Source organism: Geotrypetes seraphini, chromosome 4, assembly GCF_902459505.1.
Source record: "Geotrypetes seraphini chromosome 4, aGeoSer1.1, whole genome shotgun sequence".
Taxonomy (NCBI): Eukaryota; Metazoa; Chordata; class Amphibia; order Gymnophiona; family Dermophiidae; genus Geotrypetes; species Geotrypetes seraphini.
Window position 1 is genome coordinate 233,378,134 of NC_047087.1, and position 26,163 is coordinate 233,404,296.

Sequence of the window (26,163 nt, forward strand, 5' to 3'; positions counted from 1 at the left end):
TATGTTATTGTAAATCACATTGACCCACTCATTGGAACTTGCGGAATATCAAGCGTATATAAATCATGAACCCTCATGCCCACACCATGCTATGCTTATGTTTCAGTGGTGAAATTCAGCTGTAAATGTTATACATCCACATCATATTTTTCAAATATATAATTAGTTCAATCCGGATTTACCACTAAGCAGACTAGGGGCTCTTTTTACGAAGCTGTGTTAGGGCTTTAATGCGCGGAATAGTGTGCGCTAAATTGCCGCGCATGCTAGACCTTAATGCCAGCATTGAGCTGGCGTTAGTTCTAGAAGCAAAGCGCGTGGTGTAGTGCGTGGTAATTTCCTGCGTGCGCTAAAAAAGCTAGCGCACCTTAGTAAAAGGAGCAAAGAGCCAATTTATCCAAAACGTGTGACCCAAGATTTACAAAGAGCCGCAACCCCTTCAACCCCTCTCAGGTCTCTGCGCCTCTCACCCCTCCCTCCCCTCCTTCTGCCCTTGCCCTTCCCTTCAACCCATAGCCAATGTTCTCTCTCCTTTCCAGGCCCCGACCCTTTAATCTCTCCAGTGGGAGTCTTTATGGCTGGATCGCGGCCATCTCGCTCCTGCCTCCTCACAGCTGCCTTCTAAAATGGCTACCACGACCTCTCATGGCAGCTCGCGGTACTACAGGAAATGCCACAAGCAGCTGCAAGAGGTCACAGCAGCTATTTTAGAAGGCAGTCGTGAGGAGGCAGGAGCAAGAGGGCTGCGCTCCTGCCACAAGGCCCCAACTGAACCACCAGGTACTTTGATAGGCCCAGAGGGGATCGTGAGGTTGGGAGGGAGATTAAAAATCGGGTCCTGGAGAGCCGCAGCCAGCTCGCGAGCCACAAGTTGCTGACCCCTGACCTAGGGTATTATAATTTCAGGAATGGCGCTGACTCTGGTGTGCTAGTCAGATCACTACAGAAGACTCCTCAAGGCATTGTGGGGCATCAGGCATAAGCATGGACTTAAGGCTTGCCAAATCTCTCCACACTGTAAACAGAAATATTCAAAGCTCTGTTCCAGCCGAGCTGAATCTGTATTTAATGTAGCAGGAAGGGGGATGATGCTGACACCTGTGGGGAGAGAGAGAAGGGGCAATATCCTGGCACCTGAGGGAGGCAGCAGGGAGAGGGAAGTGGAGATCTTTAGCCATCTAGTGGTGAAAGGAAGGGAGAGGTGGTTCTAGCCTGTGTGGGGGACACATAGCTGAAAGGTTGCCTAAGCATCAAATACCCTTAGGTTGGACCTGAGCTAGTATTTAAAGTAATATGTAGATTTTCAGTGTCGTGTTTATATAGATATATACCAATGAAAATATGTGCAACTTTGGCCAGTTATACTTTTAAAAGTTAAACAGTGGCTTTGCTGTTGAATATTGACTTCAATGTGCTCTTGTGAAATGCTGTTTATGGAGTATGAGGGAATTTTGCTGTAGGGAAGCTATGGTTCTGCCAGGTACATACTTTAATTAGTAACTGAAGTCAGGCTCAATATCTCCTGTACATTTACCTGGGATAGTTACATGCCAGACAAGGACTGGATGCAGAAAACAGGCAACAGACAGCAGTACATAACCCAGGAACTTCTGAAAACCTCCAAGCCTTGCTATTTTCTTCCAACAGACATACATGGTAGATTCTGATTGGCAGCTGAAAGACAAACATTTCCTTTGTTTAAGGCAGCGGTTCTCCACCCTTTTCTGGACATACACCTAACTAGTCTACTTTTCAGGATATCCTGAATGAACATTCATGAGATATGTTTGCATATACTCGTGTATACAGACATCTCATGTGCGTTCATTATGAATGCCCAGTAAAGCAGACCTCAAAAGTAGGGTTGAGAATCCCGAGGGAAGGTTTTCACAAGAGCTGCCACGCTAAAATACATGTTATAAACTATAATTTGAATTCACATTGATTATTAGCTATTTAGGACAAGTTCCTTAGGTACTTTGTCTTAAAATTCTTGTGCTGTTTAACTGAAAAGAGTACTTGCAGTTACAGGACGATGCTCAGAAATCCTGCGCTGTTCTCTACTGCGCAGGAAATTACTGTAGGAACAGCACTGAAAAAACTTTCCAATGTTCAACATTAATAGTATAAAAATCATATGCGTACTATTAATGTTGAGCATAGGGAAGTTATTTTTCATTGAGGAGGAGGAATCTGCCTGGCGCATGCATGATCCCATATTTGGCTTTAATTGGACTTAATTGAAAGTTTGCTGTGCATGCTGATTTAAGGTGCCTAACTTTAGGTGAACTATACATGTATAAAAATTGCCAGATAGTGCTTAAACAAATGGAAGAAAATTAAAAGCTCCTTTGAATAAATGACTCTAGAGGTTTTTAGCATGGGCCAGTGAGGTAAATGCTCATAGAATTCCTGTGGGATTAAGGGTCAATCTTTTTGTTTGTTCTTTTTTCACTTACTCCCAAATTCTGTATATGATGCCTAAAGTTTTGTGCATACACTGGTGCCTATAGCCAATGCACGTGCACAACTTAATTGATTAATTGGCCTATTTGGCACTGATAATTGACAATTAACACCTCATAATTGATGCTAATAGGGTCTAATTAAAAGTTATACACAGAACTTAGAAATTGCTATTCTATAAAAACTATGTGCCAGTTGTAATGCATAAATATGAAAAGGTGGTGTGGCCAGGGGCAGATCGTTCCTAAAAGTTATGTGCATTGTTTTAGAAAATGCCTTATGCGTGCACAACTTAGGCACAGGCATTTAGGCCTGGTTTTAGCTGACCTAAATGCCTGCACCTAAGCTAAGCATCACACATAGGTGCTAAGCACAATTTTATAAAAGGTACAAACACCTTATATAATTGGGCTAAGAGCCATTCTAGTTGGTGCTGTTTTTAGGTGCCATATATAGAATATAGCCCTTAGGCCCAGATTCTATAAACGACACTTAGATAGCCATATCTAGCTGATCTAGGAGCCTGATTCTAAAAATGACGTCCTGAGTGTAGGCAGCAGTTGGCCTCCCACCACTGTTTAATGCAGTGTATCACAAACTGTGTGCCGTGGCACACTAGTGTGCCTTCTGAGATTTTAAGTGTGCCACGGCACACTGGGCAGGAAGAGAGGCTCCAGCGCCTGTCAGCTGACTTGCTCCTACCGTCGCCGGGACTGACTTTTACGGTCGCATATCTGCCAGGACTCCTGCCTTCCTCTCTCTGCACCCCTGGACCAGCAGTGTCAGCTCTTTGTGCTTTTAACTTCCCTACACAGCTGCTGCTAGCAGTAGTTTAACCATGGTTTCATCAGGCAGCTTCGGGGCCTTTGCTAGGCCACCCCACATTGCATCATCAAAGCGGGCCTGCCTAGCAAAGGCCCCAAGACAGTCTGATGCTAGTCTATTGCTAGTGGTAGCTGTGTGGCGAAGTTAAAAGCACACATTGAGCTGCCGCTAGGCTAGAGAGAGGAGAGGTATTGCTGGACAGGAAAGGAGGGAAGGGAGAAGGGGTACTGCTGAACATGGGGAACAGGGAAGGGAGAAGTGGTATTGCTGGACAGGGGCAGAGGAGGGAAGGGAGAAGGGGTACTGCTAGACAGGGGGGTAGGAGGGAAGGGAGAAAGGGTACTGCTGGACAGGGGGGGAGGAAGGAAGGGAGAAATGGTACTGCTGGACGGGGGGAGAAGGGAAGGGAGAAGTAGTAATGCTGGACAGGGGAGGAGGGAAGGGAGAAGAGGTACTGCTGGACATGGGAAGCAGGGAAGGGAGAAAGGGTACTGCTGGACATGGGGAGCAGGGAAGGGAGAAGTGGTACTGCTGGACAGAGGGAGGTGGGAAGGGAGAAGGGGTACTACTGGACAGGGCGTAGGAGGGAAGGGAGAAGGGATACTGCTGTACTTGGAGGAGAAGGGAAGGGAGAAGTGGTACTGTTACACAGGGAAGGAAGAAGGGTTAATGCTGGATGGCGGGGGGAGGAAAGGGAGAAGAGGTGCTGCTGGACCTGTAGAAAGGGAGGGAGAGGAAAGATGCTACACACTGGAGGGGAGGGTGAGATGGTGAATGGGGAGAGAGCATGTTGGGTTGGGGGGTGGGAACGAGGAATGCCATTCGAGAGAAGAGGAAAGGACAGAGAGAGAGAAAGCATGCAGGAGGTAGAAAGTGTTGGACTCATGGAGAGGGCGAGATGGATGGGGAGGAAAGAAAGGAGGGAAGGAGAAATGTTACACTCTGGGAAGGGGGAGAGAGCAGAGATTGAAAAGTTGGACTCATGGAGGGAGAGAGAGCGAGAGAGATGTTGGATGTGGGAGGGAAGGAGGACCAGAGGAGAAGCATGCAGGAGGAAGAGAGAAAAAAATGTTAGCCTGGTGGAAAGGAGAAATGTTGGACTGGGAGGGGTGCCAGAAAGGAGGAAGGGAAAGAGAAATGGTACACGGGGAGAGGGGGGGGGGAGGAGAGATGACTAAAGGAAGGGAGAAATATCAGACCAGGGAATTGAAGAATTTTCAGAAGGCGTTCGACAAGGTTCCACATGAACATGGAAGATTGCGAGTCATGGAATCGAGGGTGAAATACTCACGTGGATCAAAAACTGGCTGGAGCATAGGAAACAGAGAGTGGGGATAAATGGACAATACTCGGACTGGAAGAGCATCACCAGTGGGGTGCCGCAGGGCTCGGTGCTTAGACCTGTGCTCTTCAACATCTTTATAAATGATCTGGAATTTGGTACGACGAGCGAGGTGATTAAATTTGCGGATGATACTAAGCTATTCAGAGTAGTGAAGACGCAGGAGGATTGCGATGATCTGCAACGTGACATAAACATGCTTGAGAAATGGGCTGTGACATGGCAAATGAGGTTCAACGTGGATAAGTGTAAGGTAATGCATGTCGGTAACAAAAATCTAATGCACGAATACAGGATGTCCGGGGCTGTACTTGGAGAGACCTCCCAGGAAAGAGACTTGGAAGTTCTGATCGACATGTCAATGAAGCCGTCTATGCAATGTGTGGCGGCGGCGAAAAGGGCGAACAGAATGCTAGCAATGATTAAAAAGGGGATCACGAACAGATCGGAGAGGGTTATCATGCCGCTGTACTGGGCCATGGTGCGCCCTCACCTGGAATACTGTGTCCAGCACTGGTCGCCGTACATGAAGAAGGACACGGTACTACTCGAAAGGGTCCAGAGAAGAGTGACTAAAATGGTTAAGGGACTGGAGGAGTTGCCGAACAGGGAGAGATTGAAGAAACTGGGCCTCTTCTCCCTTGAAAAGAGGAGACTGAGAGGGGACTTGATCGAAACATTCAAAATACTGAAGGGAATAGAGTTAGTAGATAAAGACAGACTGTTCACCCTTTCCAAGGTATGGAGAACGAGAGGGCACTCTCTAAAGTTGAAAGGGGACAGATTCCGTACAAACATAAGGAAATTCTTCTTCACCCAGAGAGTGGTGGAAAACTGGAACGCTTTTCCGGAATCTGTTACAGGGGAAAACACACTTCAAGGTTTCAAAACAAAGTTGGACAAGTTCTTGTAAAACTGGAATATATGCAGGTGAGGCTGGACTCATTTAGAGTACTGGTCTTTGACCTGAGGGCCACCGCGTGAGTGGACTGCTGGGTGGGATGGACCACTGGTCTGACCCAGCAGCGGCAATTCTTATGTTCTTAAGGGAAGGAGGGGAGTCTGGTAGCACTATAGAAATAATAGTAGTAGTAGTAGAGAGGGTTGCCAGTTTATGGGAAGGGAAGGAGAGGAGAGAGATGCCAGACTGGGAAGGGGGAAAGGAAGGAGAGAGATGTCAGACTACTGGGGTGGAGGGGGGAGGGGGAAGAGGGAAGGAGAGAGATGCCAGACCATGGAAATAGGGAGGGAAGGAAAGAGAGATAGGAAGGGAAGGGAAGACATGGAAAAGTAGATTTTGAGAAGAAAGCAGAAAAATGGAAATATTGAATGTTAAGTTAATGCCAAAGATGGATGCAACATAGAACAAAACACACAAAAAAAACCCCGCTCATCAATACTCATCAATCAGGGCGTCTTTTTTCAGCATCAAGTGTGTAGACCAAAGGACTCAGGCACTGCACACTGTAAATAAAATCAATATAAAAAGCTCATCCTTCCGGCTTCCTGACGTAGCGTAGAGAAACACAGACTGTGTTGGAGCCGTGAACTGACCTTTTGTAGAGCCATAACATTTTGTAGAGCCATAACATTTGCCACTCCAATAGAAGCAAGTATCCTTGCTCCATCTAATGTGTTATGATCAAAATTCAAGCACCTTTCCCGCGACATTGTACCGCTGCTGTGGCGCCTTACTGAAGAGCTTATGAGCACATTTAAATATCCAAAAGCCTTTAAATGTTATATGAAGATACTATTTGAGAAACTTGCCCAGTATTGATGAGAGGGTTTTTTTTGTGTTTTGTTCTATTTTGAAAGTATTGCCCCCTCAAGTGGACTGTAATTTAAAATCCCCGGTCTGTTTGGATCAAAGATGGATGGAAGGCAGAAAGTGAAGGAGAGAAAAACAGTTAATGGATAAAAAGGTCCTGGAAACATAGTTAAAAGCACAGAAAAATAAAGTCACTAGACAACAAAGGTAGGGAAAATGATTTTATTTTCAATATAGTGATTGAAATGTGTCAGTTTTGAGAATTTATATCTGCTGTGTTTATTGTGTGTATATGAAAAATGAATGGAAAAAATTGCATTACAATTAGTAAAAGGGGTGGGATCTGGGGAAGAGCTTGGGTGGATCTAGGGTGGTGTTTGGGAGGTCCGTGGTTGGGGGTATTCAGTTGATATTTGTTAGACTTCCCTGCTGGCATGCCCTACTGGCATTTCAGGGCCTGTCTGGAGGGCCTCTACGCATGCATGGATGTAAGCATGATGACATCACACGTGTGTGATGCCATCACGGCGTCATCCGTGCACTTCTGGGTGCCTCGAGCTGTGGCCACTACCTTTAGTGTGCCCGGCTTGAGAAAGTTTGAGAGACACTGGTCTAATGGACCAATCAGGATGCAAAAAAAAAAAAAAAATGGATGGGACAGAGACATCTAAGCACATATAAGGTAAATGTAGGTGTGGTTTACATCAGAAGTGGCATTAGGCATCCATAGGTGTGCCTAGGTGCTTCTCATAGGTGTGAGTCAGACATCTTAAATGTAGGCTTGTAAAATGCTGACATACATTTAAGACGTCTGTAGAAGAAAACAGTCACATTCTGGAAACGGTGTCCACAGTGATTGACACATGGTAGGCACCCATTTTGCAGGCGCCTACTACGGCAAGTACCATTTCCAGAATCAGGCCCTAGGTGCCTAACTTAATTATCCAATTTTGTTTAATTGAGGCGATGAATTGAAAAGTGCCCTTAAAAGAGAATTAAAAAATAGAATTTAAAATAGAATTAGCTGGTTGGCACCTAACTTGGTAGGTGTCTACTCCAAGGTACCTACCAGAAAGTAGGTGTGGTTGGGGCAGATTCTGAGCTTGGTTTGACTTAGCTCTACTCATTTAGACCAAGAAACCCCTGGCATAAATGCGAGTGTGCCTAAAGTTTCAATGCCCTTAAGTGCTGCTAGGTGCAATTCTATAAAAGGCGCCCAGGGATGATTGACAATTGAGCTCCTCAGTACCTAGAAGTTAGGTACTGTTCATAGAATCAGGGTTTTAGTGCATACTGATTCCTTTAATGTGCATTAAAGCCATAATACTACTTGATAAATTCTCCCTGTAATGTTGTAATATTATTGTGGTAAATAAACTTCTTGTGATGGACATTCTTCATTGCTCTTGTGTTTCTTGGTGTTGGATATCCTATATATCGATCTGCTTTCTGTTCCTGCCATTCTATATCTCACAGATCGTTTGCCTTGCTGCTTCTAGTGGATTTCCCAAGTCCATCTTAATAATGGCTTATGGACTTTTCTTGTAGGAACTTGGCCAAATCTTTTTTTTAAACCCTGTTATGCTAACTACTTTTACCACATTCTCTGGCAATGAATTCCAATGTTGCATTAAAACTTAACTGACAAGTTCCTTGGCTCAGGGACTGCTGTCAGTTATGTAATTTATGGATCTGATTTTACACTTTAAATTTGCTACACATGTTTAGGACCATTTCTACTAGATTTTATTTTTGTTTCAGAATGTTATCATCATAAACATATACTCTCATATTCTATATATGATGCCTAATATTGGGCACTGATTGAAGACATGTACCCAATTAAATAGGCTAAGGTGCCAATTAGTGCCAATAATTAGGTGTTAACTGGCACCAATTTGGAATCGGGCACCCATTTTGAAATGCGCTATAACGAGTGCCCAAATCCCATAGTGTGCAACCCAAAAGGGGTTGTGTCCATGGGAGGTGCATAGGCATGGGTGGGTCAGAGGCATTCCTGAAATTTGCATGAAATGTTATAGAATACCAGGAATGTGCACCCAAATTGGCCCCTGAGAATTACTGTCATTGCTGTTCTATAATGGGCAATCATCTCTGAATGCCTATTATAGAATAGAATTGAGTGTTAATTTTTTTCAGTGCTGATTTATGAGCACCATTTATAGAATGTCCCCTATAGTGTCTGACTGGCTTAATTTTAGTCACTCATATCCCTCTATGCCTCTTGTAAGGAGATGTGCATCTAGTTTGCTTTTAAATCCTAGAACAGTAGATTCCGCAATAACCTCCTCTGGGAGAGCATTCCAGGTGTCCACCACTAGTTGCGTGAAGCAGAACTTCCTGATATTTATCCTGGACTTGTCCCCCCCCCTTAGCTTCAGTCCATGTCCTCTTGTCCGTGTCACATTGGACATTGTAAATAATTTTTTTCTGCTCTATTTTGTCGATTCCTTTCAGTATTTTGAAAGTCTCAATCATATCCCCTCGCAGTCTCCTTTTCTCAAGGGAGAAAAATCCCAGTCTCTTAAGTCGTTCCCCGTATTCCAAGTTCTCCATACCTTTTATTAGCTTCGTTGTTCATCTCTGCACCCTCTCCAGCAGTTTTATATCCTTCTTTAGGTTGGGAGACCAATGTTGGACACAGTATTCCAAGTGTGGTCTGACCATTGCCCTATAAAGTGGCATTATGACTTTCTCCGATCTACTCGTGATTCCTTTCTTTATCATGCCTAACATTCTATTTGCTTTCTTTGCCACTGCCGCGCATTGTGCCGACAGTTTCAGGGTCCTATCTATCAGTACACCCAGGTCCTTTTCTCGTTCGCACTGTAGTTTTTAGTCTGAGCAAAAGTAAATATGTATCTGTTTATATACCTTGTTTGTGAGTAGAATATTTGTAGACTTCATTTTCACTGTGTAGCTAAGGTTCTTCCTGTGCAACAGTTCCAGAACCTTTAGTGCTCCAGTGGCGTACCTGGGGGGGGCGGGGGGGGGGGGGCGGGTACCAGCTCATTAGGGGTGCTCGAGCCTTGGAGTCATGGCCCGGGAACTTCCCTGCTATGGCCCGACTCCAAGGCTTCCGCGAGTCCCCGAAGTGATCCTGCCTGAGCCCTCTCTCAAATTCCATTCACCCACGGCCACACCCCCCGTCGCCGTCGGAGCTTGATCAGCAACTTCCGGTTTCCGGCTGGGTGGAAGCAAGAAAGGGAGGTGGAACACTGCAATTAAGGCAGGAACTGAGGGTGAGTATCGCTGGGCTGCTTGGTGGTGGTTTTATTGTTATTTTATTTCTGCCCGAATCAATTTTTTAAAAAGCCCAAAATCGGCCTCCCGAATCATCAACTGACCCTCCCCCCCTAAAGCAGGATCGGCAATTTCCTCTTGCTAGCCTGCTCCTGCTTTAGAGGGCGAGGGGGGAGGGTCAGTTGGGAATTGCTGCAATGTCCTGCTTCCCCTCTGGCCTCCTGACCCGTACCTAATTGCATTAGACAGTACTAGATGGGGGGTGTAGGCCTTAAGGGGTGGGGTGTAGGCCTTAAGAGGGAGGTGTAGGCCTTAATGGGGGGGGGCAGACCTTTGGGTGGGAGGTAAAGACCTTCGGGGGGGTGTAGGCTTTCAGGGGGGGACAGATCTTTGGGTGGGGGGGGGTGCAGGCCTTCAGGGGGGGTGCAGGCCTTCAGGGGGGGTGCAGGCCTCCAGGGGGGTGCAGGCCTTCAGGAGGTACAGACCTTCGGGGGGGGTGCAGGCCTCCAGGGGGGTGCAGGTCTTCAGGGGGGTGCAGGCCTTCAGTGGGGTGCAGGCCTTCAGGAGGTACAGACCTTCGGGGGGGTGCAGGCTTTCAGGGGGGGACAGATCTTTGGGTGGGGGGGTGCAGGCCTTCAGGGGGGGTGCAGGCCTTCAGGGGGGTGCAGGCCTTCAGGAGGTACAGACCTTCGGGGAGGGTGCAGGCCTTCAGGGGTGGGGTTTAGGCCTTCAGAGGGGGACAGACCTTTGGGTGGGAGGTAAAGTCCTTCGGGGGGGTGCAGGCCTTCAGGGGTGGGGTGTAGCCCTTCGGAGGGGGGACAGACCTTCGGGGGAGGGGGGTCCTGGTGTAAAAGTACACAGAGGGAGAGAGGGAAGGGGGGGTTCAAAGATACGTACATATGCCAGACTTTGTGGGTTAGAAATAATGGGTCTAAAAACAGAGGAGTGGGAGAGAGATGGTGCATAATGGGAGGGAGGGAGGGAAGGAACAGAAAGGGAGAGAACTTGGAAACAGGGGATGGTGTGGAGGGGGGATAGAGATACTGGATAGGAGGATAGTTGGGAACAGAAAGGGAGAGATGGTGGATCCTGGGGTGGTGGGGAGTTGAGAAAAGGTGAATCTGTGGATCGAGACAAAAAAAGGAAAGATGCCAGATCTCCAGGAGAGGGAAGGTAAACGGAAGGGGAGGACAGAGATGGCAGACGGATGGTTAGCACGGAGAAAGGAGACCCTGGCAAGCAAGACAACAAGAGCCTGGGACCAACAAGATTTGAATATTGACCAGAGAACAAAAGGTAGAAAAAATAATTTTATTTTCTGTTTTGTGATTACAATATGTTAGATTTGAAAAGTGTACATGAGACAGCTTGAAATGGGAACTTTTCTATTTTTGTGAATGGCAAGGCTGAGTTCAGTTAAAATATATGCTTTATAAGAAAATATAATAATGTGTTTTATAAAGTTTATAAGCATTGCTGGCATACTCGGTGAGGTGTTCCTAGTGTTGGTGGTGGTGGTAGCATGTCAGTGTGTTGAGAGGAAGAGGTAGTCTGGGAAATTCTGCTGAGCAAACTCTGGGCCCATTTCCACCCCCAGTTAGTCCACTCCACTCAACTGGTTCACACACTGAGTGGGTCTTTGGGTGTTATTTCTGGGTAGTTGTTTTAGAATCTCTTCCAATGGTTTGTCAGTATCTCCAAGGAAACATTGTCAACCTTAGCATTGACCTTCAGAATATGTTTGTAACAGCGCTGCTTGTGTGGCATTAGGCTATGTAGTGATCGAAAGAAAAAAACAGACCTTTGCACATTTTTGCACTATATGGTGGGTGTATGAGGAGATTCATTTCCTGCACAGTTAAGTCCGTGTGAAGTTACCTTGTGCTGTAGTTGACATCTAGCAAGGTCTCTGTTTGGAAGGAAAGATCTAAGCTTAAAAATGAAGTGGCCAGAAGTTATGTTAAAAGTAGATAGCGTAGCTGGTTTTAAGAAAGGTTTGGACAAATTCCTGGAGGAAAAGTCCATTGCCTGTTATTAAGACATGGGGGAAGCGTCTGCTTGCCCTGGATTGGTGCACTCAGCAGCAACAAATACTAGTTTTGGCTGGCTCTTTCCCCGCATTTCTCCTCTCTTCCCCACGATTTAATATCCAGTTCAGGCAGTAAGTAAATACATCGGCAGGGGGGGGGGTCTGGTAAGTCTTGGGGGCTGGGGATGGAAGGTGAGAATCAGTTCTGTAGGCTATCAGAAATTTGCTTAATTATCTACTCACACAGAAAAGCAGTAAAGTCAATAGGTTCTCTGAGTGGGAACAACCTGTTTGATCTTGCACTCTTGTGATTGACCAATTGTTTATCACTGTTTAATTTATCACATTGATTAATTTGAGCATACCTGAGGTGTCCTATGATGGTGTGCACTGCAGGCAGAGGGTGATTAACCTGTGCCTTATTGTGTAAAGCGCTGGAGAATTCTCTCCTCTCGCTTACCTCTCACGCTGAGGACACCCTCCTTCAGTATAATCATTTATATGATTTATCTTATAAACATTATTACGTGGTCTTTTCCTCAAGTGTTGAGACATCAGGTTGTTCCCACTTGGAGAACCTATTGACTTTTACTGCTTTTCTGTGTGGCTTTAACATTTTTGCTATTCAGTATACCTAAACTATTATTCAGTAGAAAAATTTGGTTTGTTCAATCAAATCCTGTGTGGACATTGGACTTCTATGAGTGAATGTTCTGCTTGATTGAACAAACTAAATTTTTTCTACTGAATAATAGTCTAGGTACAATGAAAGTAAATAGCAAAAATGTTTGAGTAGATAATTAAGGAAATCTTTTTCATATTGCTTGCTTATGGACTGGGAAAAAAGACTGTTCAAGCAAATGTCTCCAGAACTGCTTTAGAGGAAAAATGTGATTTTTTTTTTTAAGTACTTTGTGAAATTTATTGTTGTTGTGAAATTTATTGTTGTACTTTGTTTAAACTTAAAAAGCTGTGTCATTAACAGTGAATCGAATCGAAAAATCGATTCAACAGGGTGAATCGAATCGAATGAAATATTTTTCTCTGAATCGGGCAGCACTATTGGCTACCATGAGAATGGGCTACTGGGCATGATGGACCATTGGTGTGACCCAGTTAGGCTATTCTTATGTTATGTTCTCATCTGTAGGGGCCTTTATTTTCACTTCTTATTTTAATGTATTTTTTTCCTGGGAACTTATCAGTGTTTTTTTATAATGGGAACAAAAATGGAAGAGAATTATTGTGTGTGGAATGGGGGGGTAACTAATTTCTTCAGCTAAATAATTCAATCCACTTCAAACAGACATAGGAGAACTCATGCACCATTCACACACCCTCCAACCAAAAACGTCAAAAGAAAAAAACTGTTTGACAACCTCCTAGCCATTCGAGCTGCAACACTTGACCCCCAACTCTACAACCTATTGACCTCGACCACAAACTACTGTCCCCCCTCTCTCTGCGCTCCTCGAGCGAGTATAGCTGTAATTTGTCAAGCCGTTCTTCATATGGAAGATCCTTGAGTCCCGAGACCATCCGGGTGGCCATTCTCTGCACCGACTCCAGTCTCAGCACATCCTTGCGATAATGTGGCCTCCAAAATTGCACACAGTATTCCAGGTGGGGCCTCACCATGGATCTATACAATGGCATAATGACTTCCTCCTTACGGCTGACGAAACCCCTTCGTATGCAACCCATTATTTGTCTTGCCTTGGATGAAGCCTGCTCCACTTGATTGGCAGACTTCATGTCCTCACTGACGATTACCCCCAAGTCTCGTTCTGCTACCGTTTTTGCTAGGATCTCGCCATTAAGGGTATAAGACTTGCATGGATTTTGGCTGCCCAGGTGCATAATTTTGCATTTTTTGGCATTGAAGTTGAGTTGCCATGTCCTAGACCAGCGCTCCATACATATATGAGGTTCAATAAAAGAAAATTTTCACTGCCTGTTTCTATTCTGACCATTTATTCCATTTCATGGTTATTGCAAAAAAAAAAAAAAAAAAAAAAAATTTTTACATGGGGGGGGGGGGGGGGGTGTCAAAAAATGATGGGCCCCGGGTGCCACATACCCTAGGTACGCCACTGCAGTGCTCTATAAGAATAGAAGCAGTTCTGACCTTTCACTAACCACATACATTCCACAAGAAGCTGTACCTTTCTTACCTGGCAGGAGGAGAGGATAAATCCCTTGGAAGGAAAACTGAGGTCATAAATACCCGTCCCAGGGGAAGGTTTTTTTCTTTGGCTTCCAGCCCCTACTGGCCACTGTACCAGAACCACTCAAGGGACTAAACATTTTTAACCTCCAAGCTGCAGCAGTTCTTTAATACTGTTGAATTAGTCTGGGATTACAAGTCACCGACCTTGAGCAGTCAGGAGTGAGAACTAGCCTCAAAGCCTACCAAGCTGCTGGACTGCTTCCACAGAACACAGGTATGGGGACATCATCCTTCAACTGCCCGAGAGGTGCAGTAGGAAGAGAAAACTAAGAGGTGCTATATAATCCAGATGGAGAATGGTAACCAAGGCAGACTCTGTGGAAGGTGCCAGCTATATATTGAAACTGTAAATAGGAAAGGAGAATTATGAAGAAGCCCATAACAGTTGTAAGTGTAGATTTCTATGTTAAGTATTTTTTTACTGGAGCATTCTAAGAGTCGTAGAGAGTTGCTTTGATACATCTAATCTAATCTAAGGCTTGGCTTTTTATACTGAGTCATATGTTTGTCATGCTATCTTACATTTTATTGTATACCATATTTTGTTTGAGAGTATGGCACAGGGATTAGAGCTACAGCATCAGCACCCTGAGGTTGAGGGTTAAAACCCATACTGCTCCTTGTGCCCCTGGACAAGTCACTGGTCACTCATCACCCCAGGTATAGTAGATAGATTGTGAGCCCACCGGAACATACAGGGAAGAATGCGTATATATAAATCCATGTAAACCAATCTGAGCTCCCCTGGGAGAACTGTATGGAAAATGAAATAAATAAATATGACCCCCACTGAAATATTTAGTTCTTAGTGAACATTTTACAGTTTGAAGCATACCTAGCTGTGATGACTGTTGTACTGAGAAGCTTGCAAAGTGAGTGGTTATGTGCCAGCCGACCTCCTAGCTTCGCTAGTCCCAGCTCTGCCCTCAAATCAGTCCAAAAAATATATGTTTGTGTAGCCTACCTGATGCTCGTGCCTAACACCAGGTTACACATATTTAAGTTCAAGATATTTCTACAGGAGTTCAGGCCCGAATTTCAGCCTGCCTGTCCGACATTACCGCATGGATGTCTCGCCGCCATCTCAAACTGAATATGGCTAAAATTAAACTCCATATCTTTCTGCCTAAACTCGCCTCCCCCTCCCACCGTTCTCTAGTTCAGTGGATAACGTTATCCTCCTCCCTGTCTCGTCGGCTCGCAACCTTGGAGTGATCTTTGACTCCTCTCCTCTGCTCAGATCCAACAGACCGCCAAATCCTGTCACTTCCTCCTCTATAATATTACCAAAATCCGTCCTCTTCTCTCTGAACACATGACCAAAACCCTTGTCCATGCTCGCGTCACCTTGCACTTAGACTACTGCAACGTATTTCTCTCAGGCCTCCCTCGTGTCCACCTCTCGCCTCTTCAATCCGTTCAAAATGCTGCTGCGCAACTCATATTCCATGAGAGCCATTATTCTCACGTTACCCCTCTTCTCAAGCCGCTTCATTGGCTCCCCATCCATCTCCAAATACAGTTTAAACTCCTCTTGCTGACTTACAAGTGCATTCTCTTTGAAGCCCTCCCCCATATCTCTCTTCACTTATCTCCCCCTATGCTCCTCCCCATGATCTCTGTTCGTTGGGCAAGCCCCTCTTATCTGTGTCCTTCTCTTCCACTGCCAACTCCAGACTCAGTCCCTTCTTTCTTGTGGCGCCGTATGCCTGGAACAGGCTGCCTGAATCAATAAGTCATGCTCCCTTCCTGGCAGCATTCAAATCCAAGCTAAAAGCTCACTTTTTTGAATCTGTTTTCAACTCCTAACTCCCACTCACTGCTGTCAGATACCTATACCCACTGTACCATTTCCTCTTCCATAATCTCCCCAACCCCAAAATATCCTGTCTAAATTAGATTGTAAGCTCTTCTGAGCAGGGACCGTCTATTGTATGTTAAAATGTACAGCGCTGCATACGCCTTTCAGCGCTTTAGAAATAATAAATAGTAGTAGTAGTAATTTAATATACTGCAAATATAAAACTAAGGTAAATCTAAGTGGGTTACAATAAAATGTAAATTGAATAAAAAAGAAAACAAAAAGTAAAAGAAAATAAAATAGAGTAGAGTAGGAAACAAAAATTAAACAGTCAAACAACCATAGAAACATGAAGAAAGGAAGGAATTGGTAGGTTACAAGGAATGCCTCTTTTACTAAGGTGCGCTATGCGTTTTAGCACACGGTAAATATTAGCGTGCACTAATCACGCGCTAAATGCTAACGCGTGCATGTTATCCTATGGATGCGTTAGCGGTTAGTGCATGCATTGATTTAGCGTGTGATAAATTTACGCTAAAACGCTTAGTGCACCTTTGTAAAAGAGGTCATAAGTGAGATGAGATGAGGTCAGGAATATCAGTATAAAAAAGGTTGCCTTCAGCATTAAGAACAGAAAGCCAAAGAGAAAGGATTTTAGATGAAAAAGAAATATATTCCTATTTGTTTAACAAACATATGTATATGCGTGCATGTGTGTGTGTAAATCTCAGTCAGTACAAACTCAGAGCCTGGAACTAGAGATGAACAAATTGCTTATGATGATAAATCTCTCCTTTATGGAGTGCATTTCCCTACAGACAGCACTGATTCACATTCAGTCACCGCTCATGATGATCCAAAAGCCATTCATCAGGAAAAAAAATCAACAGAGCTTTTGAACATTTCCTTTTTGGCCTGGTAATCTTCTTCCTTTCTGGGGTTTTTTTCTTTCCAGCTCTGTCAGACCCAATGTTGGGATCCACGAACACTGATCTGCAACTAGCTGGGGAATTTTTGCAGGGTTATACTGTACCCACCCTTTCACTGATCCTAGTCTCAGGGCTGGTCTTAGGCAGAGGCGAGAGGTGTGGCCACTAGGTAGTGTCCTTATTGGTGTCCACGATTCCCCCTGCAGTGTCCCTAGTCCTCGCTATACGGAGTGCAGGAGACCAGATCTGGAAAGAAAGCAGGGATCTTCCCCATGGCAATGCCACTCAGCCACCAGGTTTACATACCCATTCAGAATTCTCTCCTCCTCTAATATTTCAAAATAGCATAGTATTTAGGAAAAAAAAATCATGGAAATATTTAACTGACTGAGGTACATCTGGCAGGTCTGGATCTAATTGCTTTAATTTACAAAGAACACCAAAAACAAAAAGAGACTGCAGAGAGGAATGTAAAAGGTACAAGAACTTTTTTAAAAAGTCAATAAAAAATTATTTTCCATTGCCTGTCACCCACGAAATTTATACAACAGCGTTGTATTCCACATGGTTCTCTATTAGTGAAGCACAGGACAACTCGGACCCCTGAAGGAGTGTTTCTCCGAAACACGGACCGTGTTGGGTCTGGTCTTCATATAAATGAGAGCCATTCTTTGGAAAATAACTTTTTATTGACTTTTAATAAAAGTTCCTGTACCTTGTACATTCCTCTCTGCAGTTTCTTTTTGTTTTTGGTGTTCTTCCTTCACTGCAGACTTGTTGGATTTTTCTTTGTTTAGCTTTCTAATTTACAAAGATTCATGCCATACATTTACTTAACAGCCTAACTGGCTTCCTTCTCCTTCCTTAAAATCGTCTAGAAACTTTCATACACTATTAATTTGCACTTGCTTTGCTGAGATTGCAGGACCTTTCCTTGGACATTCCCTACATCTTTCCATCGCTGCTGGGTGACCATTTAAGAAACCTACGCAGTAGTATAAACTGACAGGCAATATGTAACCAGCACTTACGTGAAGCAAGAAGATAGCAGAAGGTGCAGAAAGAATGACAGCTCACATACGGCAACGGCTGCTGCTGAAAATCTTAAAATATGAAAATAAATGGGATTACTGAGATGGAGGAAAGCAAATGAAAACCCAGAACTGTGGTAATATATATACTTACAGTAAATAATAGCCCAAACTTTTGAACCGTCCTTGCAGTAGTGTCTCTACTCCCACTCCAGTTAGCACTGTTTTAATAAGAAAAAAAAAGAAAAGACAGTGGTTAGAGCTACATCCTTGGCACCCTAAGGTTGTGGGTTCAAATCCCGCACTGCTCTTTGTAGCCCTGGGCAAGTCACTTAGGACTAAGGTGCGCTAGTGGTTTTAGCGCGCGCTGCATTGCCACGTGTGCTAACTCTGCGCTACGCGCCAAGAACTAACACCAGCTCAATGCTGGCATTAGCGTTTAGCACACGCAGCAATGCAGCATGCGCTAAAAACCCTAGCGCAGCATAGTAAAAGGGGTCCTTAATCCCCATTGCCCCAGGTACATTAGATAGAGTGGGAGCTCGCCGAGACAGTTAGGGAAAAATGCTTGAGGACCTGAATAATTTGTAATCCGCATACAATTGTGAGATACACAGAATATAAATTATATTTAAAAAAATTATATTAGCATTAATGAAAACTATTTATTTTAATTTAATTTAGAACTGTTTCTTGACATGTTGAAAACATACTTTTTCAAAGTAGCATTTAATCTAAATTGACGTTTTTATGTCTGAGACTGGAATTTGCCTCTGAATTTAGCTTTTCAATATACTTTGCCTAAGATATGTGATGATTCTTAAATGAATGTGTTCCTTCCAGTCGTTTTATGGAGTTCTGTGCTATCAAAGTATCAGCTCAACCAAACAGAGAGAATCCAAATTATGAACAATGAAAATGCATACAAGATAGACGATGAGCTTTCTGAATTGGGTTGCATCCAAACGTTTATTGAAGGATCCAACACGGGCCCTGTTTCAGCAAATGGCTGCTATCAGGGGTTGTAGATATAGTGAGAAGACTCTTAGTAGGAAATTCTGTAAGAGAACATAAGAATAGCCTTACTGGGTCAGACCAATGGTCCATCAAGCCCAGTAGCCTGTTCTCACGGTGGCCAATCCAGGTCACTAGTACTGTCTAAAACCCAAGGAGTAGCAATATTTCATGCTACTGATCCAGGGCAAGCAGTGGCTCCCCCCATGTCTTTCTCAATAACAGACTATGGACTTTTCCTACAGGAGCTTGTCCAATCCTTTCTTAAAACCAGCTACGCTATCCACTCTTACCACAACCTCTGGCAATGCATTCCAGAACTTAACTATTCTCTGAGTGAATTTTTTTTTCTTTATATTGGTTTTAAAAGTATTTTCCTAGGCACCTAACTTCCCCCCCCCCCTTTTTATCAAGCTGCACTAGAGGTTTATAGCACAGGCCAGCGCTGTAAATGCTCTGGGAGCGGTGAAGCATTTACCTTGCCGGCCCATTCTAAAAACCTCTAACGCAGTTTGATAAAAGGGGGCCTTAATTAGTAAATTGAAATAAATAAATAAAAATGAATTCGGAGATAGGTGCCTATCCTCTTAGGCACAATTCTCCAGAAGATAGAAACATAGAAAATTATGGCCACAGCCCATCAAGTCTGCCCACCTTAATGACCCACCCTCATAACTTCACCCCGCTAGAGATCCCACATGCGTATCCCATTTTTAAAAAAAATCTGGCACGCTGCTGGCCTTAATCACCTGCAGTGGAAGTTCATTCCAATGATCGACCACCCTTTCGGTGCCTAGGGGCGCCTAACAACAAAGTAGGCATATTTAGGGTTGGAGAAAAACTTAGGTTCTTCTTGATGCGATTCTCTAAAGGACTTAGTCGCCTATAATGTAGGCCTTTAAAAGACTGGTCTTTATTACAGGCACCTAAGTTTTAAGTTATGTACCGCTAAGCATGATTCTGTGATGGGCACCTAAGAATGATTGACATGCAATATGGGAGTGGCTTTAGGTATCTGGCCAATCAGAGTCTTAGGCCACTCCCAGTTCATCCCAGAATGCACTGGGAAGGAGACCTAATACTTCAATTGGCCCAGGTGTCTAAAGCCCCTCCTATTGGGGGGGGCTTAGGTGCATGGACCAATCAAGTTCTTAGGCCCTTCCCCAATGTGTCCCAAGATGCAGGCTCCAATGCTCTGCTGGAATGTCTGTGTGGCCAGTCTACTAAAAATGTTGACTCCTCCTACACCCCAATGGTTTATTTTGTGTGTTTTTCTATTGGACCTTTTATTTTTTAATAGTTCAAAAAGATAGATGCACTGAGGACAAGCATATCTGAGAAATGGTCATTTTTGAAACACAAAGATAGATTATGCTATAATTTTATTTATTTTATTTTTTTTTAAAGGCCTGGCCATTAACCAATATTCACCTACTTAACATCACCCCTTGTTAATAATTGACTAAGATGAGCATAATACCACAACATCTGTTTTGATAACAGTCATGCTCACTATTGGATTTTTGTGCACATTTCTGCAAAACCTTCAAACTTGGATTTGGACGTCATATTGAAAATGCTCCTTCACATCACTAATATGCTGGGGGAATTGATTGCCTTTTCAGCAAAACAAAATTAAAAAATGGTGTAAGCAACAAAAGAAACTAAAGGAAAATTATTTTGCTGGCACACCCCTAATTATTGCTAGCAAATTTTAATGAATATCAGAACCAGTTCTTACTCTATTGGTAACAGGCCAGATTACACAATTTCCACAGCACAATAGAAGCAAAAAGTACATTTGCAATTGATCAAGCGAATTCATTTATAACATTAATTATGCTATAACTTTATTTATTTATTTTTTTTAAAAGGCTTGGCCATTAACCAATATTCACCTACTTAACATCACCCCTTGTTAATAATTGACTAAGATGAGCATAATACCACAACATCTATTCAACAGCAAATTGAATTCATGTTTATTGGAGCCATAAAATAACTGAGCTGTACCTTGATCAAAATAATTCAGATTGAGAGAGCATGAAATGTTTAATAGGTTTCAAATGTTTACGTTAACCACAAAAAACAGTATATTAAAGCAACAAGTTATATTAAAAACTTGAAAATTTAATTCATTGTTGTTCTTCCAGAAAATAGTCTATCCATGCACTGATGATGTTGGTTACTATTTAATTCCAAATTCTTCGATTTATGACAATCAGCTTTTAAGTGGGTAAAAGAATGTCTAGCTCCCAATTCTTTGTCTCTTTGCTAGCCTCCTTGTTTTAATACCTCCGATTTAATGCATATGTACCTATGCAGGATAACAGCAAGCAGACAATCTGGTTTACAGAATAGTTTGAAACCACTTTGATGCTGCGTATCCAAAGGTGGACCTTATTTTTCAGGTCCCATTTTAGCTGCTCTCATCCTCATAACTTCTGTTCTTTGTACATGTACTCTAGATTATGGCTTGATTCTTCTAACTGTATGACTTTTGATATTATGGCTCCTGTAATGTACTTCTCTCCCACTGGAACTGAAACAAGAGATCTCATATCAAAAATATAAAAGGGCCTTCAAACTTAGCTTTTTAGACTCATTCGATATCAAGAACCAATGAGATTACTATTACTACTGCATATTATTTCTATAGCGCTGCTAGACATGCATAGCACTGTACATTAAGACATACAAGAGACAGTCCCTGCTCAGTAGAGCTTACAATCTAATTAACAGATGAACAGGTTGAGCAGGAGGCCAGGGGGTTTCATAGGCATGGGTGCATAACAAGCGAGTGGGGGCTAGGAAGGAAAAGAAACCTCAAAGAAGTGAACCCCTGGATTTGAAAACTGCCAGGGATAGAGCTTCACATACTAACTTGGGCAGTATCTTCCAGGTGTATAGTGCATCAAGAGAGAAGGAATGTAGGGTGGAGTTGGCAGTAGAGAAGGGTACAGTTAAGAAAGACTTGACTCATGAACGGAGTTCCCGGGAAGGTGTGTAGGGAGACAGATTGAGGAGCTGCAGAATGAATGCACTTGTAGATTAGTAAGAAGAGTTCGAACTGCATTCGGAAATGGATGGGGAGCCAGTGATGTGACTTGAGGAGAGGGGTGATGTAGGTGTAGCGACTCTGGCAGAATTAGTCATGCAGCAGAATTTTGAATGGATTGAAGGGGAGAGGGATAGTTAAATGGAAGGCCAGCAAAAAGCAAGTTACAGTAGTCCAGTTTGGATAAGGGTTCTGGTGGTGTGTTCGGAAAGGACAGGTTGGATTTTGATGGTTACAGAGAAAGGAACAACAGGATTTGGTGGTCTGTTGGATATTTGCAGAGAAGGATACAGAAGAATCAAAGATGACCCCAAGGTTGCAAGTTGATGAGACAGGGAAGATGAGAGTGTTATCCACTGAGCTAGAACATATGGGGATAGGAGAGGTGGGCTTGGGTGGGAGGGAGGATAAGTAGCTCAGTCTTGGCCATGTTCAGTTTTAAGTGGCAGCGGGACATGTAGGCAGCGATGTCAGAAAGGCAGGCTGAGATTCGGGTCTGGATGCCTGGAGAGATTTCTGATGTAGAAGGTAAATCTGGGAGTAATCAACATAGAGGTGATATTGAAAGCCACAGGAGGAGGTCAGAGCATTGAAGGAATGAGTATAGGTAGAGAAAAGAAGAGGTCCCAGGACAGAGCCCTGGGGAACCCCAACTGATAGAGGGACGGCAGTGGAGGAGGATCCATGTACTTGTACTTGTTGGTGGGGTTACACTGCTGGATATATGCTGAGCTAGATTTTGCATGCATTCTGTTTGTTCCTTACAGGCACTGACTGACATGCTTGGAAAATGCTGTCTCATTAACTGAACCAGGGCTTGATTCCTCTACTCCCTGCAGCTCTCTCTCTCTCTCTCTCTCTCTCTCTCTCTGCTAGACCCAAACCCCCTTGCTCTCTCACATGACAGAAACTTGCTAGGTTCAAGCTATATATTTTCCTAATTATCTTAATGTTTCAAGACCCTAATGACTAACTGAATTGTCTTTACATGCTTCTATTGGCTTTAATGAGCCAATGAGATTCCCACATTATTACTGATATTAGAGTTACCTGGAACCACGAGTTGTGTATCTCTGGATTCCAAGTATATATTGGTGCTAAATTATTGTGCAATTCATTACCCTTATTCTTTGGCGATGTTCCTAACCCCAGTATAAGCTTCTGTTTTTATATATGAGGGGGCACTGAAAAGTTCTGAGCCCAACCAAGAAGAGAATTACATGGATATGGCTCAATCACTGATCTGAAACAGCGGTCTCAAACACGCAGCCCCCCAGGGACTATTTTGCGGCCCGTGATCTGTCCTCTCCACTTCACGAGTTTTCCGATTGTGGAGAGGACAATCGTGTACAGACCACGACAGCGGCTCGCCTAAAACAGGGGTCCCCAATCTGCTTCCCTTCCCTTCTCACTGCCCTCCCTCAAGCCACCGCAATCGGGGAACAGGCCAGCGCCGAGGTCTTAGCTCTCCCTGCTTATCTTCCCCAGCTCAGAGCCGACCAATTCTCGCCACCCAACGTCAATTCTAACGTCGGGGAGGAAGTTCTGGGCCAGCCAATCGCTGCCTGGCTGGCCCGGAACTTCCTCTCCAACGTTAGAATTGATGGCAGGTGGTGAGAATTGGTCAGCCCCGTGCTGGGGAAGATAAGCAGGGAGAGCTAAGACCTCGGCGCTGGCCTGTTCCCCGATTGCTGCGGTGGCGGCCTGTTCCCCAATGGTGGTGGCTTGGGGGAGGGCAGGGAGAAATAAAGAAAGAAATGAGGGAGACAGGGAGACAGAACGAAGGGAGAAGGGACACAGACAGAAAGGGGCATGGAGAGAGAAAGACAGAAAGAAAGGGCGGGCATGGAGAAAGAAAAAAAGAAAGAAAGGGGGCACAGAGAGAGAGAAAGACATATAGAAAGAAAGGGGGCATGGAGAGAGAGAGAAAGAAAGAAGGGGGCAGGGTGAAAGAAATAAAAGTTGTGGGATGGAAGGAGACAGATGCCAGACCAGGAAAAAGAAAGGAAGGAAGGAGGGAGGGAGAGAAAGGAAAGAAAGAGATATCAGACCATGGAAATAGGGACGGAAGAAGAGAGAGATAGAAGGGAGGTAAGACATGGAAACATAGATTTTGAAAAGAAAGCAGAAAAATTGACTATTAAGTTAATGCCAAAGATGGATGCAAGGCAGAAAGTGAAGATGGAGAGAAAAACAGTCAAAGGACAAGAAGGCCCTGGAAACAAAAGCACAGAAAAATAAAGTCACCAGACAACAAAGGTAGGGAAAATGATTTTATTTTCAATATAGTGATTGAAATGTGTCAGTTTTGAGAAAGGAAAGATATTAAACTTTAAATGTGAGGGCTGCAGAAAAAATAGGGTACTTGGAGGGCCACAGAAAAAATAGTTAATGACAATTTTGCATAAGATAAAACTCTTTATAGTTTATAAATCTTTCCTTTAACTGTTAAAGGAAAGATTTATAAACTATAAAGAGTTTTACCTCATGCAAAGTTGTTATTTCTTTAATAAGACATTAACTATTTTTTTCTGCGGCCCTCCAAGTACCTACGAATCCAAAATGTGGCCCCACTAAGGGTTTGAGTTTGAGACCACTGATCTGAAACAGTGTCAAAACACAGAATTTCGTTTCTACAAATTGGCTCTTAATAAAATAAGATAACACTCTTTTTAGCCACAGTGGCAAAATAATGCTCAGAATTTAGGAGGTTGATTGGGCTGAGAACTTTTCAGCACTCCCCTGTACATTTCTGTTTCAGTATTTTAAATGTTTGTCTTGGATATAGGGTAAGGCAGTGTTCTGTTTTATTGTAAACTGTCTTGATATCTCCAATTGTAAGGTGGTACGAGGGGCTGCTGAACCAACAGCAACAAGCAACAAAGTTGGAGCAGTCTCCATTGAGGGCTATACATTTAGGCCCAAATTCTTTATAGGGTGACAATATTGGTGCCGATCATGTGTCAATCACGCAATGGCACCCTATAGAGAATTGCGTCTCTGCAAAAGATAGGTGCCAGAAATGTAGGCCTAGAAAACCCTGGCCTACATTTCCAGTGCCTTTGTCGTGAATTGGGCCTACATAGGATTTTTAGGCCACCTAACACCACTTCTGAAATTAGCCATACCCATAGTAGCATTAGGTGGCTTAAAGCACCTATGTAGGCATGATTCAGTTGTGTATTATTTTGGCACCAGTAGGCATTTTAATGTGGTTTTTTTTTTGTTATTTTAAACATTTGTTAATTAACTTAGGTACCAGTAGAGTGCCTACCATTTCTAGAATTTCCCCCTTAGTCCAGTGATTTTCTAATTTTTTCAATCTGACAGAAAAATGCAGAATGAAAAAAGTGGAAAATCGATGAAGACTGCCCCAACTTTGTTAGTTGGGCTGAGAACTTTTCAGCAGCAGTTTGTACATCAAATTCATATAGGGGCTCATTTTCAAAGCATTTAGACACACAAAAAAATACCATAGTACTTTGTATTTTTAAGTGCTTAAAAAAAGAGCCCCTTAATTAAATATCCTCTCCCCCCCCAATGTTTTCATGCGACAAAAATTGATCCAACGTGTGTTTTCCATTTTGCTGTAGAATCAAATATGTATGTTTCTGTCATGATTAATCAGGACAGAATAGAGACAAGCCGAGGAGGGATGAGAGAGTACTAAGTGGAGGTTTATTTTGGTCTTTATCCAATAAACATCTATTAGCTTTTTTTTTTTTTTTCATCAGGGAGAGGGGTATCCATGGGTTAAAAGATAAAATCAGAAACCCTGCTTTTAATCTGTAAAACTCAGGACTATATTTCTCCAGTTTTTTATTCATTTTAATAAAATACAAATATAATATAAATATAAATGTTAACAAGGCAAGATACAATGATATGTGAACTTTTAAATAATCACAGAGTCAGGTTAAAGGTTATCAATTTCCTGTAAATCATCTAGGATTTTAGAAGGATAGTATATAAAATTAAGAAATAGAATGAAATGGAGGATAGACATGAAAAAAAACATGTAAAATACTGAAGTGTTTTATGGAGAATTTTAATAGAAACATAGAAATATAATGGCAGATAAAGGCCAGATATCCTATCCAGTCTGCCTATCCACAGAATCCACTATCTCTTCATATCCCTAAGAGATCCTATGTGCCTGCCCATGCTTTTTTGAATTCAGACACAGTCTTTGTCTCCACACCACTACAGGGAGCCTATTCCACGCATCTAGCACCCTTTCTGTATAAAAGTATTTTCTTAGATTACTCCTCGGCCTCCTCACCTTTGAACTCATTCTGGACCTTCATTTCAAATAAAAGAGACTCGCCTCATGCACATTTATGCTATGTAGGTAATTAAATGTCTCTATTAAATCTCCCCTCTCCCGCCTTTCCTCCAAAGTA

General features: G+C 43.3%; 2 protein-coding genes across 4 annotated transcripts in view; both read right to left on the bottom strand.

Annotated features, from left to right (window-relative positions):
• RASSF4 (Ras association domain family member 4) overlaps window positions 1-26,163 on the bottom strand; it is a 276,069-nt gene that overhangs the window by 196,374 nt on the left and 53,532 nt on the right. The gene's annotated exons all lie outside the window — the stretch shown is intronic.
• TMEM72 (transmembrane protein 72) overlaps window positions 1-26,163 on the bottom strand; it is a 96,514-nt gene that overhangs the window by 16,627 nt on the left and 53,724 nt on the right. For all 3 annotated transcript variants that reach the window (XM_033943465.1, XM_033943464.1, XM_033943463.1), the window contains 3 exons: window positions 17,843-17,909; window positions 17,689-17,760; window positions 1,535-1,674 (listed from right to left, as the gene is read on the bottom strand). In XM_033943465.1, coding sequence (XP_033799356.1) covers window positions 1,535-1,674; window positions 17,689-17,760; window positions 17,843-17,909 — 279 coding nt within the window. The remainder of the gene's footprint in view (window positions 1-1,534; window positions 1,675-17,688; window positions 17,761-17,842; window positions 17,910-26,163) is intronic.